Below are 17,508 nucleotides of genomic sequence, written 5' to 3'. Positions count from 1 at the left end.
GGCGAGAAAAGCAACATCTCAATGGAAGATAAAAATATTTCAGTCTGGCCCTGAGATGGAAAGGTCAACCCTGTCATGAACAGAGGCTTGTGTCTGGGCAGGGAAGTTAGAAAGGCCATCCTCTTCCTGCTCAGTGAATACAAAACAACCACTGTGTTGAGGAAATGTCAGTCAGTGTGCAGCGAAAATAAAATGACACATTACAATTAAGGACAAAAAACAGAGGACTAAGAAAAATAAAACCATGGATGAATGAACATAGACCAGATGAAAAGACCACAATTAAAAGAACAGGGCAAACAAGGCAGAAACAATTTGAAATGCCAACATGTTTGGCTGTATTTGTGTCTAATAGAACTGAAATAGAACTCGTGAAAGTCAAACAGCACTCAAGTTACCAAAAAGTGAAGGAGAAGGAGAATAAAAGAGAGCGAGAAGGCAGAAAAGCAGGAAAAGTAGCTTCTGCTTGGCAGGATTAAACGTACACACAAGCTTTATTAATTAAAGATTAATTATATTCAGGAAAGATAAAACTCTGCAGATGTGCTGGCACAGAAATCCAACACCTGTCTCTGTTGGGTGTTACACACACTTTCCTATGGTGTATCAGATTTATTAAGTGATCTACAACAACAGCCTCCACACAGCACAGTCAATTTGGGAATCCATCTAAACAATATTGATATTAAACCCTGAATAAGATATTTCGAGCTAATGTAGCTCCTAAGGCCAAAACTTCACACGGGATCAGATCAGTGCGAGTCTCTGTGCTCCTGAAATTTCCTTCTCTGTTATGGAGGGATTCTTTCCACAGTTTGCATCCATGTTTACAGTTGGCCGACCGTCCCATGTGGCTTTGATTTCTGCTGTGATAATCATTCCAATGTGTGACAGAACTGAAATTAGATTTGGTCGTTGGCCAGGGGCCTGTTCGGTCCACCAAGCCGAGTGAATGTTTTTAGGGAGAGAAATGGCAAGTCAGCAGTGAAGCACAAGAGACTGGAAAACAATCAGAGCGTGCTGTAAGAGCAAAAAACAGCTGAGTCACAAAGGTTTCAAAAACCACAGAGCTCTTCGATTTACCAGTTTGCTTAATAATGAGATTAAAGAATTTATAATCTGATATGAGGATTGGAGCCAAGCCTCAAAAGCCTGAATTTTGATAGAATTTAACAGTAGCTAACTAGCAAGTTAGCCAGTATAACCTAATACCTATTATTATCCAAAATAAATATAGAACATTGTTTCATTCAGTGTGATGATTGTCAGCTGCTCATCTATTAACCAAACATGCACCTATGTATTGATATAATTAATTAATTACAACTACTTTAAAATTTCCAATATTCTAGAGCTTCTCAAAACCTAATTCTCATCCTCAGAGCACAGATGGAAGAGATAACATTTTGGATACAATGTTGATACACGAGTTAGGTTAACAGAGTATTCTAGCTAGCTAATTATCCATATTTCTAGACTAGCTACAACAGTACAGTACTGTGATGATATTTCCACAATTTCTTATCTTAACAAATGTAGGATGGTTAACCTGCAGCAAATAACATTTACAATATTAGCGCAACGATCAAAAATGGTGTCTTGTGGTCTAAAACAGGTTCACTGTGGGGAAGCATGTAGATGTAAGTGACCTAAATAGCACAATGATGCTAAAACTGTGTTGATGAATGAGTTCTAGAAGCTATGCAGGAAGCTATGATAGGCAGCCAGATTCAGACGACAGAGACTGGGACACAGCTGCACTTCACAACCGGGCGCATTAGGTGTAGATATGCCTCCAGTCTGTCTTAAAAACTTAGACATATGATGGTGGGGGTCTAATGGTATGTTTTGCACCAGTGGAGGAGCTGATGACAGATCGGCTGGTCAGCTTTACCTGATCAGATAACGAGAAGAGCAACAGAAGGACGTTATTGAGGTAAATTTAGCACGTAGAAGATTGGATTTTCATCTGAACCGTCACCCAGCACAGCTGCACGCTACCATGACCATGATTCATGAGGTGGATGAGAGATAAAGACAGTCGTTGGGTGACTTTTGAGTTACAGCACCATGCGGCTGCTGAACATACAAGCCACTTCACTCCCGGTCTTTGCTTTGAAACGACATACTTTGTTTACGTCTTGGATTTCGCCCCAGTTCGGGGCCATCTTGCTGTTGCTTTGGGGTTTTTCATGTGAAAGTCCGTACAAGGCTGATAGCTAAATGATATACATTGTTAAGGAAAAGGCTCTGTAGACTCCACTGTTACTAAACATGTTCTAGATCAGAACAGGTACTGGCCGCCAGTTCACAGGCAGCGACGGGTGCTCTGACAGAAACGTGGAGCCTTCTGAAAATGCGTGCAGCAGACTTTCTGTCCCTTGGCTGCCTCTAGCCTTATTGTCTCTGTGCCACTACTTTGCTACATTTCTCTCTGTCCCTTTTTTCCCTTTCTTTCCTCTTTCTTTGAGCCCCCCGATTCACATCTGGACCTGTGCAATGGAACGGTCCTTTTGCTGGGACTCCAGACCACAATGGAATGATGCGGCAGTGAATTTGCAGATTATTGCCGTTTCCCTTTCCTACATTTGCTGACAATGGTCAGACGCCCACCGAACTTCATTCTACAGCTTAGACTGGGAACTGGGGGAGCCCTGAAACTAAACATTCAAAGAACAAATAAAGGAATGAAAAGTAGCCTTGTGTGGACTCTCACAAGCTCTTTAACAGGTAGAGTCGCTGGAGAAATGCAGACCTAGCCAATTCATTTTGTGATCTTGCTTGCTGGAATCGGCAAGAGAACCTGTAAATAATGCAGTTAGCATTAAAAGACAAAATCCCCACTTATAATTTACTTGTGGGAAGTGATAAATCAAAATCTGTAAACTGCAAAAGTGTAAAGTATGCAAAAACAGTGCAAGAATCTAAAAAGAAACCGATGCTTGCATACATCCTGCCCCATAGGACATTTGTCTTCCTGGCTGAGGGATTGTGTAACACGCCACCTTCGATTTGATGAAGCGAAGCTGAAGCAAACCCAGCTTAAGTCACTTTTCATCACTGCTGTTTGCACTGGCCTGGTTTTACCCGAAAGCAAAAAAAAGTCAGAACAGTTCAGGCATCTGTGCTGGAGTCCATGATGTTCTGTTCCTGTCCTCAGTCCATCAGAGAGGACTTATACAGCCGTTATTCCATACCTAAAGACAAAACATCCTCGCTGATGTGTCAAAAGAGAACAGATTGATAGCAGGCTTGGGTGCCTCATAGATTAGCCTGCTTTCATTTATTTAGCTAGCATAAAGTAGGCAGCCAAAGAATGATGACAACTCTGGCTCAAAACTATATGCTAACAACCACAAATCTGAAATACTGTCAAGTCATTAAAATTAAGAATGCAATTCTTGTATTGCTGTTCAACAAATTCAACTAGATGTCTTCCTTCATTCTTTGTGCTAAGCTAAGCTAAAATGCTAGTTTTGTTATTTGATTAACTTGAGATGTACTAAATTGTGATACAATCACTCTCTAATCCACATGATGCATTTTAAAATAATACCTTTTACTACTTGGACTATGGATTTCACCATATTGTGATATTTAAAGGGTTGCATCTGATTTTATTTTTCTAAATGTCAAATCAATCAATTTGTGTTCCCCCAAAGCCATTTCCATTACGTGTGACTTCAACTGCCCATCACTATATCCAACACCACCACCATCCCCCACAGGCGATAGTGTGTATTCCCATGTGAGAAGCAGGTGGGTGAGGGCAGGGGGTACAAACTGAGCCCACAAGGTCCAATCCATCACACAATGACAGAAGGTACTGCAGCATGGAGCCACATCTGTGGACCTCCAGGTAAGAATGTGTTTTCGTTCACCTCTCCTAATACTAAGCAAGGTCGTATGGATGTATTTATATATGCATATTAATGCTCACATCTCACATAAATCCACTTGACAACACCGACTTTCAGCACAGATCAGCTCACCAAACGCTTCAAACACACACTCACACACACAAACACACCTCGGGCGGTGACCTTACACCAGCAGCAGAAGTGTGAACAGAAATCAGAAGGTGTGGAAAGATAAAGAGCACAGGCGTGACATTCACTGAGAGCCGGCGGGGTCTCGGCGCCAAATTTAGAAAACAGCAGTAGCGGCTGAACAAAGATGATCGCAGAGAAACATCTCAGGTGTCCCTAAAGAAGAGCCATTAGTGGACCTCCAGCACCGACGTGACATCATCAGGATAATCCTCTTTATCTAGTTTCAAAGTTTCTTTCTGGTTTTGTCGTAATCCTGTCCAAGATGTTAGCCCCCGGGAGGGAGACTGTGGTTCATACCGAACCCATGTGGTCACAGAATATTCTGTTTCTCGTAAAAGTAACAGATTGGTGCGATCTCATGGTTAAAAAGGACGTTGACACCAGGGTGTTGTCACCTTGTGGGCAACGCTAGCTACGGGCAAGCAAAGCGAGAGCTTAAACAAAGCTGCACAACAAAGAAAAGGGTTAATTTATATTGTAGATATTTACATTGAAATTGTTTTTTCCCCTGTTGTGCAAGCTAACACTCGGGCTTTTACGTCTTTGACTATCTAAACATTTATTGTGTGAATCAACCAAGAGAAAATGCCTTCATGATGGATGATTTATGAAGCAATTGCTGGGAGATCACGTAGAATGGGTTTTTCTTCTCACTCAGTCCGAACTTTATGAATTGAGGCTCAAAATCCCTTGATCAAAAGAGCCTATTAACTAGAACTGTGCAGGAAATTGTCATTAAAAGCAAAGTTTTTACACAAATTGTGGTCAGAGCTCACAGCGCCGCTGCTGCCAACTGGGCTTTACCCGAATATTGTAAACTCACTGCATGAGAAGCACAAAGCACGCGAGCATGTTGCAAATGCTTTTAATCACACAGAGAAAAATGGCAGAACATCATCGGCTTAAAAGGTTAGTGTGAGTAAACAGGTTCGAATCTGACTGTGAAGAAGAGCCCTGAGAAAAAAACTGCTTAGAATTCCAGTATTGCTGCAGAATTCTGGGAACACATATGAATGACACATTTGTCATTCTGGAAGGTTTTTAATTAAAGTCTGAATATTCTGCCAGAGAGAAGTATTTGGTCTATAAAGATAAAAGATACTGAGGTGGCTTCGTATAAAGAATTGCACCACATCGCTTAAAAAAAGGTCCACATCCTCTGATTACTGCAGGACAGCAAGAGCTTTTACTCCAGCACAACTGTCAACCACTCCTGTGCCTATTCAGTCGCTGTCTGGATGCTATCAATGCTGTCTGTCCATCTATTTTCCATCCAGTCCTTTCTCTGACACAACAGCAGACAAAAAGCAATAAAATTAAAGCAAACACGCTGTGTAACGCTGCAAATGCTTAATAGTCACAGTCTCTAACCGAGGACATACATTTTCAGTGTATTTGTAATTCGGTGTCATTAGGCCAGGAATTAATGGAAGAACTGGGCTGAAGTAAGACAATACGACACAGACTAAAAGCCCACAAACAGAAACATGCAGCATTCAAACCAATTACAATCTGGTCAGATTGACGGCAAATTCAGGACTAATTTGGTAAAGCATGCTTTAATGGAGGATATCTTTCAGCAATGTTTTGCTCTATCATTAAAAGAAATAAAATATGTCAAACAACTGCCAAAAATTCCCAATTCTGATCCACTCGAGGTTAAAGGAAGTCCAGATGTATATCCTATATCCTACCAACAAAATAAACTCTCTTCTATTGACCTCTTTTAGCACATAGCTGTCGTTGCTGTAGTTCCATTTTTCACCAGTTACCATGGATAAATATAAAGACAAAGATTGTACGTTTATAGGTTCTATGAGTAGAGACTTTACTGCCGGACCATCTCTTTCATCAGAGTATGATTTTAAATCTCATTATGAAGTGTGAATGTGGACAGAAAGATGCTGCTAGTTCTTTTAACTTTGTTGCCATAACTGCTCTGCCTTCTAGACTGAGACGGACACAGTTGAGTTAATGAAGATGATGGCGTAATCACGCAGAACTCCAGTGAATGTCTAAGTTTTAAATGGTGCGCAGAAGCAAAGAAAGGCGGCAGCTACAGCAGTGAGCCTGTATTATCATTTACTGCAGACCACAATTGGGTAAGGAGGCCATTTCCATTTCAGACATTAAAACAAAATTACTCTGACTAAGCCTGATAGTAAACTGTAATGCTGGCCTGTTGTGGACAGTCAGACATTCGATTAGATTCAGGTTTTAGTCTGTTTGAATCCATTTCGCATTATTAAAAAGGCTAAAGGCTGTGATGAGTCGACGGCTCCTTTTTCTTGCTTTTGCGCCACATTTCACAACAGTAATGCCAAACATTAATTTGCCTTAGCTAGCCGCCATGATTTCTGCACATCATAGATCTGGAGTCCCTCACTTACCATTGGAAACTGCATTTATCTCCAGTGCGATCATTTTAGTACAGTACTGTTAACGCGCGCAGCTGCTGGCTCGACCTGCCCCGAGGAATTACTTTGGGAGCTTATCATCAGTCAACAGGGTGGCTGCAGAGAGGCAGACAAATGCACACTCAGCAGTGGTGGATTGTTTACGATATGGATTACAGAACGAGCTGTCCATCCAGAAACATCAACGACTGCAGATCATTAATAGAAAACAGACAGTTAATCCTCACAGAGCACAAAGCTATGAGAGCTATCGTGATGATGGGGCTTTGTAATTGAAAGCAAATATCATTTGTCTTTTGGTGAACTGGTGATGTTAACTTGGCCTTATGGTTGTTTCTATATGAGCTGGCAAATTGTTACCCCACCTCTTGCCTGAACTCAGAACCCAATATTAAGGTATAAAGGGATAGATAAGAATGGATCATAATACTTGTTACCATAACAATGACTTTACTATCCAGTTTATGTTTGCATACATTTTTGATGAGTCAAAGGTGGCATTGGTATGATAAGGGAACCTCGAAAAAAGGGGAAACAGCGCAGCCCCGTAAGAACCAACCGTGTGAATTTTCAGGCAGTTTTATGATGTGACTATTCTAATAGCTTAATTCAAAAGACAGACAGCTGTAGCCAAACACATTTACCCATGGAGACAAAAGCCAAGTCAGTTAAACCCAAATGGCAAACCATTAAAGAACTCTGAAGGGCGCAGTCCCTGCCAAAAAAAAGAAAATCCTCATTGCCATGCCATTTTCCCCCCCAAAGACAATTGGATCAGCAGGCTTGGTGGATTTTCAATCAAAAAGTTGAAAAAAGCAGCCACGAGGCATCCTGTCCTGTAGCCTTTCAGGCCCCCTTTCCTCTTACGTCTCGCCATGTCTGACAAGCCACTGGAAGGCTGGTCTCTGCGTGGCAATGGTGGGCTGTACTCCAGGGGACAGACAGTCAGATAAACCCAAAATAAGGAGAGGATGGCATGGGAAAGGTGACCCTTGCGCTTCGCTTGAAAACAAACTGTGCACGCTCGCAGGAACATTACTGAGGGTAGAATAATGAAAAAGCAACTCTGAAAGCATTACTTTTCCATTCACTGCTACATGCTATAACGTTAAGAGATCAGAATTGAGCATAATTGTAGATTTTACCTTATACAGAAGCGGGAGGACTTGGCGTATTTTGAGTTTGTGGCATACAAATGCATCATACAGTGCCGACACTGCCAAGACCGTCACTCCGAGCTCCTTCCACAGCATGCTGCCTGCAGCGCAGGCTAGGCTACCCAGGAACCAGGCCATGGGCCAACCAGGAGCGGTGCGACCCCGCAGGCTACAATGTCGGATGTAGCAAAGCAGGGACAGCAGGAAGAAGAGGGCCGCGCCTTCATCGGCCCTGCCCACAACGCCGGCCACTGCCTCGGTGTGGATGGGGTGCGAGGCGAAGAGCAGGCCGGCCAGCAGGCTCCAGAGGCCGCCTCCGAGCAGCAGGCGAGCCAGCGAGGTAAACAGGCCCGTCACAGCCCCGTGGAAGGCCACGTTCACAAAGTGATAACCCCATGGCTCCAGCCCACCCATGAAGTGGTTGAGGCGGAAGGACAGGGTGCAGAGGGGGCGGTAGGACTTGTGACTGCCACTGTGGGTGAGTAAGGTGCCCCAGAAGTCGTCATAAAAGATGTTTATCCAGGGGGTCTCTGGAAGCAGGTCCTGATTAGTCTTGATTGCGCGGCTGCAAGAAGAACAAATTAGAAGTCAGCCTCAACAGAAAAAACCTGAAGACCTCGAGCTATTGGAAACAGACAACTGCGATTCTGCTTGATACACTACTGCTAGGATTACTGACACATTGTCAATTTGAATAATGTATGGATCAATGCCGGCTACTTGGCTGCACTCTCACTCCCTGCTTCTAAATGCTGCTTATGATATCATGTTTTTCTTCTGGCAGGAGAAAGATGTCCAGCTAACATTTACTAACGCTACATAAACAGAGAAGCTGCTGTAGGTAGCCATTAAATGTGCTTACAGCTACAACCCAAAGAGCACAGTCACGCTGTTCACCAAGGGAAAATCAGAGGGGAAGTAAGAACTGCGGACAGCTTTGCCACCACAGCCGCAGCTCTTAAAGATGGTCACTGGGGGATTAAAGGGCACCACACCCTGAACCACAGACAAGGACGGAGGCACAGCAGGGAAATGCCATGCTTGTGAGCTGACCTGCTAAAGGGAATGTGGCCTGTGGCAGTGATCTGAAATGGCAGTCGTGTCCTGCACAACAGCAAGATGTATGTTTGGAAATATTTCCAAATATTACGGAAGCAAAGACTCACTTTGGCAAAGGCCCTGTGTGACCTCCTCTAAAGATGCGACACAGGCCACAAGCTGTGTGCCAGCATGGGTCCAGAAAGGTTAAAGAAAAGGAAGGCTTGCTTCTCCCTCTATAGACTTATCCCTGTCTTTCCTGTCATGTTATAGGGTCTTTGACAGACCCGCTGCTGTGCTGCCTGGGAAATGCCGATGATTTGAAGTCGGTTCCTACAGAGGGATGGACAGCTAACAGAGGTGCTGTAATTAAATGGCGTGATAGATAGGACATTACACCTGATAACCATCCAAGTGTTCCAGCCTCTAATGTGTTTTCCCTCTGCTCAAATTAATGTACTCAATTAGAGGAGGGATGGAGTTTGGAGAGTGTGGGAGGGAGATGGAGTGAAAAAAAACAAGGGCTGAATCGTTCTTTTATGTGTAAATAAGCATCCATAAATGATTCAACTGGATGGAGATTCAACCTTTTAATCAGTTTCTTGTCTCGCTGCCTAAGTCTGGAGACGTCTGCTCACTGCGTACTTTTCCTGGAAATATTGCTGCATTGTCCTGTGATATTTGACATTCATGAGGCACCTCTTTAGGCACCTGTCAATAATAAAACACCTGTACATCCCAGAAGGACCAAAGTGAACTGAATGGGTTCTTTAAGAGCTGGAGTGGGATTGCAAAGTTTCCTCAAACCACAAAATGAACCGTCTCCCTATTAAGGGTGAGGTAGCAGACCTTACGACTGATTGAAGTAAAGTGAAATAAATAGTACCTGGCCTAGGGATGTTCAGGAAGGAAGGGGCACATTAAAAACAAGCAAGACCTATGCATATGAACCTCGGTTGTCAGTGCACGGATGACTGGGTTTCCTCTGCCTCTTTGAGGTACTCACAGAGGCTCTGTTGCTTCACCATCAGGCTTAAGAGTTAGTAACCCGTACTCAATTTTAATGACTCAGACATGCCAGTTTATTTTCTCTGGCTCATTTGTCAAGTAAGATCTTTATTCCACTGCAAGATGCTCGCATAAGAGGGATTATGCCTCAATTACATCCCAAAGTCATATCGGAGGGTCTTCTTTTTCCATTGCACACTGTGGTGGAGGCAGTGCGGACAGATACATTATATATACTGCCTCAAAACCACATCAGATCTTTCTGGCAGTGAGCGAATGGACAGAAGCCAGTCCGAGTCATTCAAAGCCCACCGCATTTACTGCCCAAGCTTCGTTAGTCACCGTGCAGGAAGTTCACCTCTCAGACCGTCTCTGGCTTCTGCATCAGAGGCAGGCGTGCACATTATGGACTGTGGTTGACAAGCAGAAGACTCAGTCAGACCCGCTCCACAGTAACTACTACACGCAAATGAATCCCACCACATTTCCATCATGCTACTAGGCTTCGGTCTGTCTCTGGCAATAATCAGCTGCAGCCCTTCATCATCTTCAGACCCTCCACCAGCTGGAGAGCTGGATTGAGTTTCTGTGACCCGTTTCTTGGGGGAGCAGGGACCCCTCGAAGCGCTACAAACCCTTTCCAGCCGGGAGCGCGCTCCACCCGAAACCACACGCCTTCACAACAGCTCCCACTGGAAGTTGGGAATGATGTGACCGCTAACAAGAGAAGCCCCTGCTGAACTGCTCTTGTGCACATTATTCAGTCTTGAACAGATTCTGAGATCTTGACGAGAAGTTCAGTTTATTCCAAACATTGCTGGCTCCATGAATCAGGAAGTAAATATGGTTATTTTGATTTTCTTTTATGAAGCTAATGCAGGATGTCACATATACAAATAAATTGCCGTGTCTCCTTGTCAAACTGTAGATAAAAATGAAGAAGCTGTTGGAAAGCGCTTACTTTGTGATTTACTCTTAGCACGTATAAAATTTACAGACAATTGCTGATCATATGTTTAAAAGGTGGGGTAAAACTATTTCCTACACCATCACAAACCAAGGCCTTTCCACTGACTTCCAAATGATTTCCATAAAAAATGCCCCACCTCTGCCCTTATCTCCTTCACAGGGAAATAAAAATAATGGTCAGACAGTTCACCCCCTCACCCCTGGAATGTGAAAACGCCAGGAAAATGGAGAAAAATATCCTGGCGGAATGACTGCAGGATCCCATGTAAAAAGGCTATCTAAAATTGAAGAGATATTGGCTTTGCGGGTGGACAAATGGGATTAGACTGAATATTCGAAAAAGATTGAAAACCAAGGGCATGTCATCAGGTTTTCTGTATTCAATGAATTTGGATGAAGCCACAAATGAAATGGAGCTCTATAGTCAAAATAAAATGTTCTGTAAAACCTCCAAAGCCAGAGATGGAAAATAAAGACAATAGGCAAACTATTTTAACCAAAGAATGCAGATTCAGGGCATATCACAGGCAAATCATATGGGAAAAATAGATTTTTGTGGCTCAACATCCAGAAATAAACTCAAGTATGTTCGTGTAAACAGTAAACTATACCACATTCCAGCTATCATCTTTCCACAGCTTTAGCATTCTGCAATCTCATGAGTTTGTGAGGATAAAGAGACAACTAAATAGGCCTAACAATGATATATTTTAATTTTTATTAGCTTTCTAGAAATGTCTTAGGTAAGCCAAGCTGAGGTCAAAAGAAGGCTAGCAAGCAATTAGCTTAATGTCAGAAGATACATAAAGTAAGTTTAAAACTCTTGAGAATATATGTAACAAACTATGATATACAACTCAAAGAAAATACCTTTTGTTGACTGCTTTGTGAAGTTTTCCTAGCTATGCGCACATATATCATGTGACTAACTTCTCAGAATGTGAACCTGCTATTCTATGGTTTGATTTATAATGTGTTAAGAGAAAGTGTAACCTCTGTCTGAGGTAAGACCAGAGCAACCTGAACCATTTATCTCTGACTAAAGTGTTTGACATAATTCTCACCCCATGTTTTTTGAAAAGGTTGGCTATGGAATACAAATTATAGAATGTAAGGGGGACGGATATCCAATATGACTGCAGGCAAACCATTAAATTATATTTACACACATTCTGCAGTGGACAATGTGTATAAAAAGTGTAAACACCACATTTAAGAAAAAAAGGTTACATCTCGATAAAAAGATAAATAAAAAAAAGAAAAAGAATGTTCAATCTCATACCCTTATAATTAATGCTGCTCTGTGTGTGTCTGTGTGGGTTTTTTCTCAGTGTGAGGATGAGAACAATGGGTTAATTGGTGATGCTGGATCGCCTGCAGGTGTGAGTGGTTCCACTAAGAGATCTGTAATTTCAATTAGGCTGGTGGCATAAGGAAATAAAGAGCTAATGTAAAAATCAATTATTAATGCAGATGGTGCATAAGGGGGGAATAATTCTGCAGGGGGAAAGAAATAAACATATATATTGTAGTATATATAGTATATATACAGTACCAGTGGGATCTCATGTATCATTTGAAGATCAATAGTGAAGACAACACGACGCAGAAAAAAAGCTTCGGCTTCATTGTAGAATTTTTCAGGCTAAGATATAATTAACAATCAAAGTGTCTCTGAATGTTACTCAGCTTCACTGTTAACAAGGAGACAGCAGTGAATGAAATATGAGGCAGGCTGTAGAGGACAGACAAAGTGGTTGCGGGGCAGCTGAACACAACCACCGAAGAAGCCGTAAAATCCCCATTGTCGAGAATGAATGGCTGCTCTCTTCCATTTGACATATGTGATTAGTAAGCCTATAATAAAGGCTCTTGGGGGAAAAAACAGGCGGACGGCGTGCAAGCATATATATTTTACACAAGACAGATTTTTTTATTTTTAGCTTTTAGGGATCTGGTTGTTATTTTAAGGAAATCTCAGTTATTTGAGAGCTATTCACATTCATCACTCTTTCCCATCAAAGTACCAACTTTGGTCATTTTGATGTAAATCTCTCCCTAGAGAATGGGGGCTGAGCAATTATTTCGTTCCTGCAATGGTTCCCAGTATCATTTTAATGGTGAGAAAAAATTGTGTTTTGGTCACATGTCTCGGGAATATACTGTATTTGTGACACAAGATTTCAAGTAAATTTCAAAGCATCTGATAAGTAACTAAATAAAGAAAACTAAAAGGAGTTGCACATCCATACACATTACATCGCAGTTTTGAACGTGAGGTGTCACCAGAGTCCCATCTTAATCAGAGACAATGATGACAATGATGATAAGAAATAGACTCCGCCCCACTGGGTTACCTTTACACTCATTGGCTGTTTCCGAAACCACCCCCTATACCCTACATAGTGCACTCAATAGTGTGGCCATTTTGAAATAGTGTCCGAATTGTTAGTGAGCATCGCTGTACCCTATGTAGTGTACTCAATGTATCCCACAATGCACTGCGAAAAGTAGTGTACAAGCGAGCAGCCTAACTTGGAAAATGTATCCAATCAGCATTTACAGTATCACGTGACAATCTATCAATGGCGGGCCAAAATTGTCCACACACTCATTTCCTATTCACTACTCACTACATGGGGGACATGGATTGAGTGAACTACGTAGTGCACTCAATTTAAAGTTAGTATTTTGACAACGGCGTCATTTACGGCGCATGTAAAGTGACGTCATGGTGTCGCATAATAATTAAGAACCGGTCGCCGGGAAAAGTGGCCAGTTCCATTTGATTATTTTAACCCATCAGAAATACATTGAGCGGTCATTTTATGAAAATGCAATATTTTACCCTATAATTAAAAATATATAATAAAATGAAATATTAATGTCAATAATAATACAATAATAATTATTTATTACCTAAAATAATTAGTGTCCCTTGACATTTTCAAGCCAAGACGTGATGGCACATTCTCAAGTCATATTCCGCTGTAGTGAAAACATTTAATAAAGCAATTTTTCATCAAAAAATGGATCCAGAGCTACTTTTCATCTTTGTAAATATTCTTTTACTGAGATTCTGTCGCCTGGTGAGGAACAGACAATTCCGAAGAACAATTTTAAGTGAGGGGCGGGGGATCAGTGAAGATTGATTGATTTTTTTTACACATTTATGTTGTAATATTTTAAGATGATCATATTGGACCCCTACTGAAAAAAAATTCTTATTTCCAAAAATTTCATATATCAAACCGCACAGTAGAAATTATGTTAAAAAATGCATCCCATCAGCCTTTACGGTACCGTAATGGCTAATGGGATACATTTTCTAAGTTAGGGTGCTCGCTTTTACACTGCTTTTCGCAGTACATTGTGGGATACATTGAGTTCACTAGATAGGGTACAGCGATGCTCACTAACAGTTCGGACACTATTTCAAAATGGCGTCCACACTATTGAGTGCACTATGTTGGGTATAGGGGGTGGTTTCGGGAAACAGCCATTGTGTCCAAAATCACATGCTTATTCCCTAGTTCCTGCTCCCAACATAGGGCACTCCTTAGTGAACTAATTCGTAAAGTGAAAACCAGTTTTTCAAGCATCTAAGTTGTCATGATTGCAAAAGTCGCATGATAAAAGCATACAAAAAAATTATGATTATTTTTACACCAATTAACAAGCAAAACCCTTTACAGGAACACAAGCAAACCAAATTCCTGCGTTAGTTCAATATCATGAAATGCAAGGCTTAGCTAAAATTGACTAAAAACGGTCTAGCGCACTCCAAATGTAGCCAGACTAACACTCCCAGATACCTCTGTTGTGAAGTCATACACTATATTTTATTAACATAACACTGAAGTGGCAGCAGTAGCAACTACCACAATGCTCATTCTTGGATGAATTTATGCATCAGTAAACTCGTACATCGCTTCTGTTGATTTAGCCATGGCTGCAAACTTCTTTAAGGAGTGTTGTAGTATGATGTAAAAAGTCAACAGTGTAGTCCAATAACAAAGCAGTCCTAACCACCACCTAGTGAGGGGAGGTGGCTTAACTACATTCATAATCCAACTACAGCAAACTGCTTCGTCCAATTGCATAAATTACTCACGCTAATCAAGTGTGAAGTCTAGATGTGCATATAAATGCACTTACTGTTGGTTACTTAGTTGATGTACTACTATATCCCTAATAATCAACTTAACTATTCATGAATAATTAATGCCATGTCTTATGTCACGTTGGACCATTGGTTCTACGGTACTTTTCAAAATGCATTATGGGATACATAGAGTCATTCTGTTGTTGGTGATATGTGCACATGAAATCACAGTTTTCTGGTTAATCATCTTGATGTGTACTTAAGAACAGATCATAGCATTAATAAGAGACACCTGTAGGTTAGAAAGCTGGAGTTTATTTAATGGAATCGCTTGGGCAATCTTTAATTTTATCAGATTGCACTATGGGCTAGAGTGTGAGCATTGAAATCTGCAGCAGAACTTTTACCAGGATTTGTTCATATTACTCAGCAACAGGACCCTGAACTATAGCATACTGTGGAAGCAGTGTTCAGGGTTGTCAGCTTCCTTTGCCAACACCCAATAAAATCTGGTTTAGCACAGAATCAAATTGAGTTTTCACGGGTTTAAAGCTGGTATATTGAAGTGTGCCAGTAAACAAACTGTTCTTAGGAGCCAACAGTGAAATAAATGCTATAAAAGTGATTTACTGCTGAGAAAACAAAGTCTGTTGACTAATCTTTCCATCTGCTAATACAAAAATGCATCTAACTACTTACTTATCAAATGGTCAAAGTCTACAGGCAGGTTACAGACCTACCAGTTAGGTCACGAACATTCCGTTCCACAAAGGGTATTTGCATTTCCATCCTTACACAGTCACCCACTCCCTCCATTTCATGGCACAGCAGACAAGCAAACACTGGGACCCCCAGACACCAGAGCTTGAGCAGGGCAGGCTTGTCCAGCACTGTAGTGTGTTTTAGCTCATTTAATACCCATGCCTGCTGCTCGGTGTCCCTAATAAGCCTTTTGTCCCCATTACATTACCACAGTTGAGCGTGTCCTGAATGTTGATCCCCAGCACAGAAGTGGTCAGCAAATCATCAGTCAGGAAGCCACATTTTTATCCAGCCAACCAGAATTGATTCCTAGGGTATAAACGTACCAGACGTACAAATGAGTCCTCTTCAAACCTCAGAATTAAACAGAGACTTCAGTCTCAATGCGGTGTCTATAATTTATACAAATCCAAACACATCATCCGTACTTTTACCTGCCCCAAAATCAAAAACTTAATTTAAGCAATTTCAGTAAAAAGAAACTAACAAAGCATGATATTTACATCAAATAATATTCTTTCTTGTTCCGCCTAAAATAGGCTAAAAAGACAGAAACATCTACATCCAAACCAGCAGCACTTAACAAAGCGCCACCTGTGTGAGCCCAATTTTCTGGTCATTCAGTCTCAGGGATTTTTATGGTCCAGTTCCAGGTGTTCGTCCCAATTAAAAAGGTGCCCGAGCAGAGCAGAAGGCCAATTTAGCCTCTGATTAAAGAATTCAAAGAATCATTCAGCAGAACCCCCTCACACACACACACATTCACACTACTACCCTCTTTTCATCTGTTTCGCTGCTGGGTGTCTTTCTCAGAGCAATCTACAGCTGTGGATCAGATGGCACTCATAAGAGTTATTTCCCGTCATCGGGGGCTGATTTATTTGAATTCTGGTCTTCCGGGTGGTGACCACCAACCACCTGTCTGATTAAACAGGGAAACAACAGCAGACAAAGTGGCTGCAGCTACTCTTTGCAGCTCATTATAGTTTTCCATAATGGCTCTTCAAAATAATTGCTAAAAAGATGAGAGCTATTATAGGTTAGCAGCATGCTCGTATTTACTGCAAAATGTTGATATGCTGGACAAATTCATTCATAGTTTTCAGCATTTCACAACATTTGACTCTATACTTAGTTCAGTTGCTTATAAAATCTTATACGTCAGCCAATTCAAAAGATTTGTTTATTTTAAGCTATTTAGCTAATTTAGGATAAAGTGGAACATTGAATCAAAGCTTACTTTGATTAGATAAATGCCAGTAAACAGAAGAAAAGGGTATTTGTTCTCAATCTAAATCTGTCTCCATGTTTTCGCCTTTGCCTGACCCATGTCAAATAATGTGGTAGTCACCCAGGTTTCAGAGGGGGGGGGGGGGGGGGGGGCCTTCTCTACCGCACAACAGGAGGCCTTTTGTCATGCTCTGACCTTTTTGGCTATATGGTAATAAATGTGTTTGATTTGTTCCTCCTCTCCTGTTTGGGGCGCCTCTCGTTCACATGGAAAGGCCTATCAATGCGAGGGAGGATGCTTGTTTGGAGCTCTTTGGCCCTGGCCACCAATGGGTCCTTCAAGAAATTTGGTTGAAGCTTAAAGGATGTTGACCCATGTAGAGGTTCAGTGAGACCCGTAGCAGATAGAGGGCACTGAAGGAATGCAGTGGAAAAGTCCTGCACCAGCTAGAGCCAAAATGCCTTGGCCTATGCGTGGAAGCAACAAATGAGTGAGTAGGTCCATGCACTCTCTTCCCCAGACATTTTTAGATGGAGGGGCTTTTTACGAGGCACAGCAGCTCTGAAGGATGAGCCTGAATAATCATACATCAAATGCGGGGGCCTCTCCTCTCCTCACTGATGTTTATTGCATGGGGGCTTGGGTGCAGGAAGAGCCTGTAAAAGAGCCACTGGAGCAGAAAGGAGAGGACGTTTTTAGCTCCCCCGTCTAATATCTTCAACATTTGAAACAGCTGTGTCTTCGCCCTGCTTCCCTTGCGGCTACAAGG

General features: G+C 41.8%; 1 protein-coding gene across 3 annotated transcripts in view; it reads right to left on the bottom strand.

Annotated features, from left to right (window-relative positions):
* Positions 1-17,508, bottom strand: part of tmtc2b (transmembrane O-mannosyltransferase targeting cadherins 2b) — a 75,882-nt gene that overhangs the window by 33,198 nt on the left and 25,176 nt on the right. For 2 of the 3 annotated variants that reach the window (XM_029842023.1, XM_029842025.1), the window contains exon 2: positions 7,615-8,191. In XM_029842023.1, the coding sequence (XP_029697883.1) occupies positions 7,615-8,191 (577 nt within the window). Of the gene's footprint in view, positions 1-7,614; positions 8,192-15,716; positions 15,818-17,508 lie in introns of all 3 variants that reach the window. The other variant, XM_029842024.1, reaches the window with a different exon arrangement.

The sequence above is a fragment of the Takifugu rubripes genome, chromosome 9 (assembly GCF_901000725.2).
Source record: "Takifugu rubripes chromosome 9, fTakRub1.2, whole genome shotgun sequence".
In the NCBI taxonomy this organism is placed as follows: Eukaryota; Metazoa; Chordata; class Actinopteri; order Tetraodontiformes; family Tetraodontidae; genus Takifugu; species Takifugu rubripes.
This window is presented reverse-complemented; position numbering and strand designations above follow the sequence as displayed.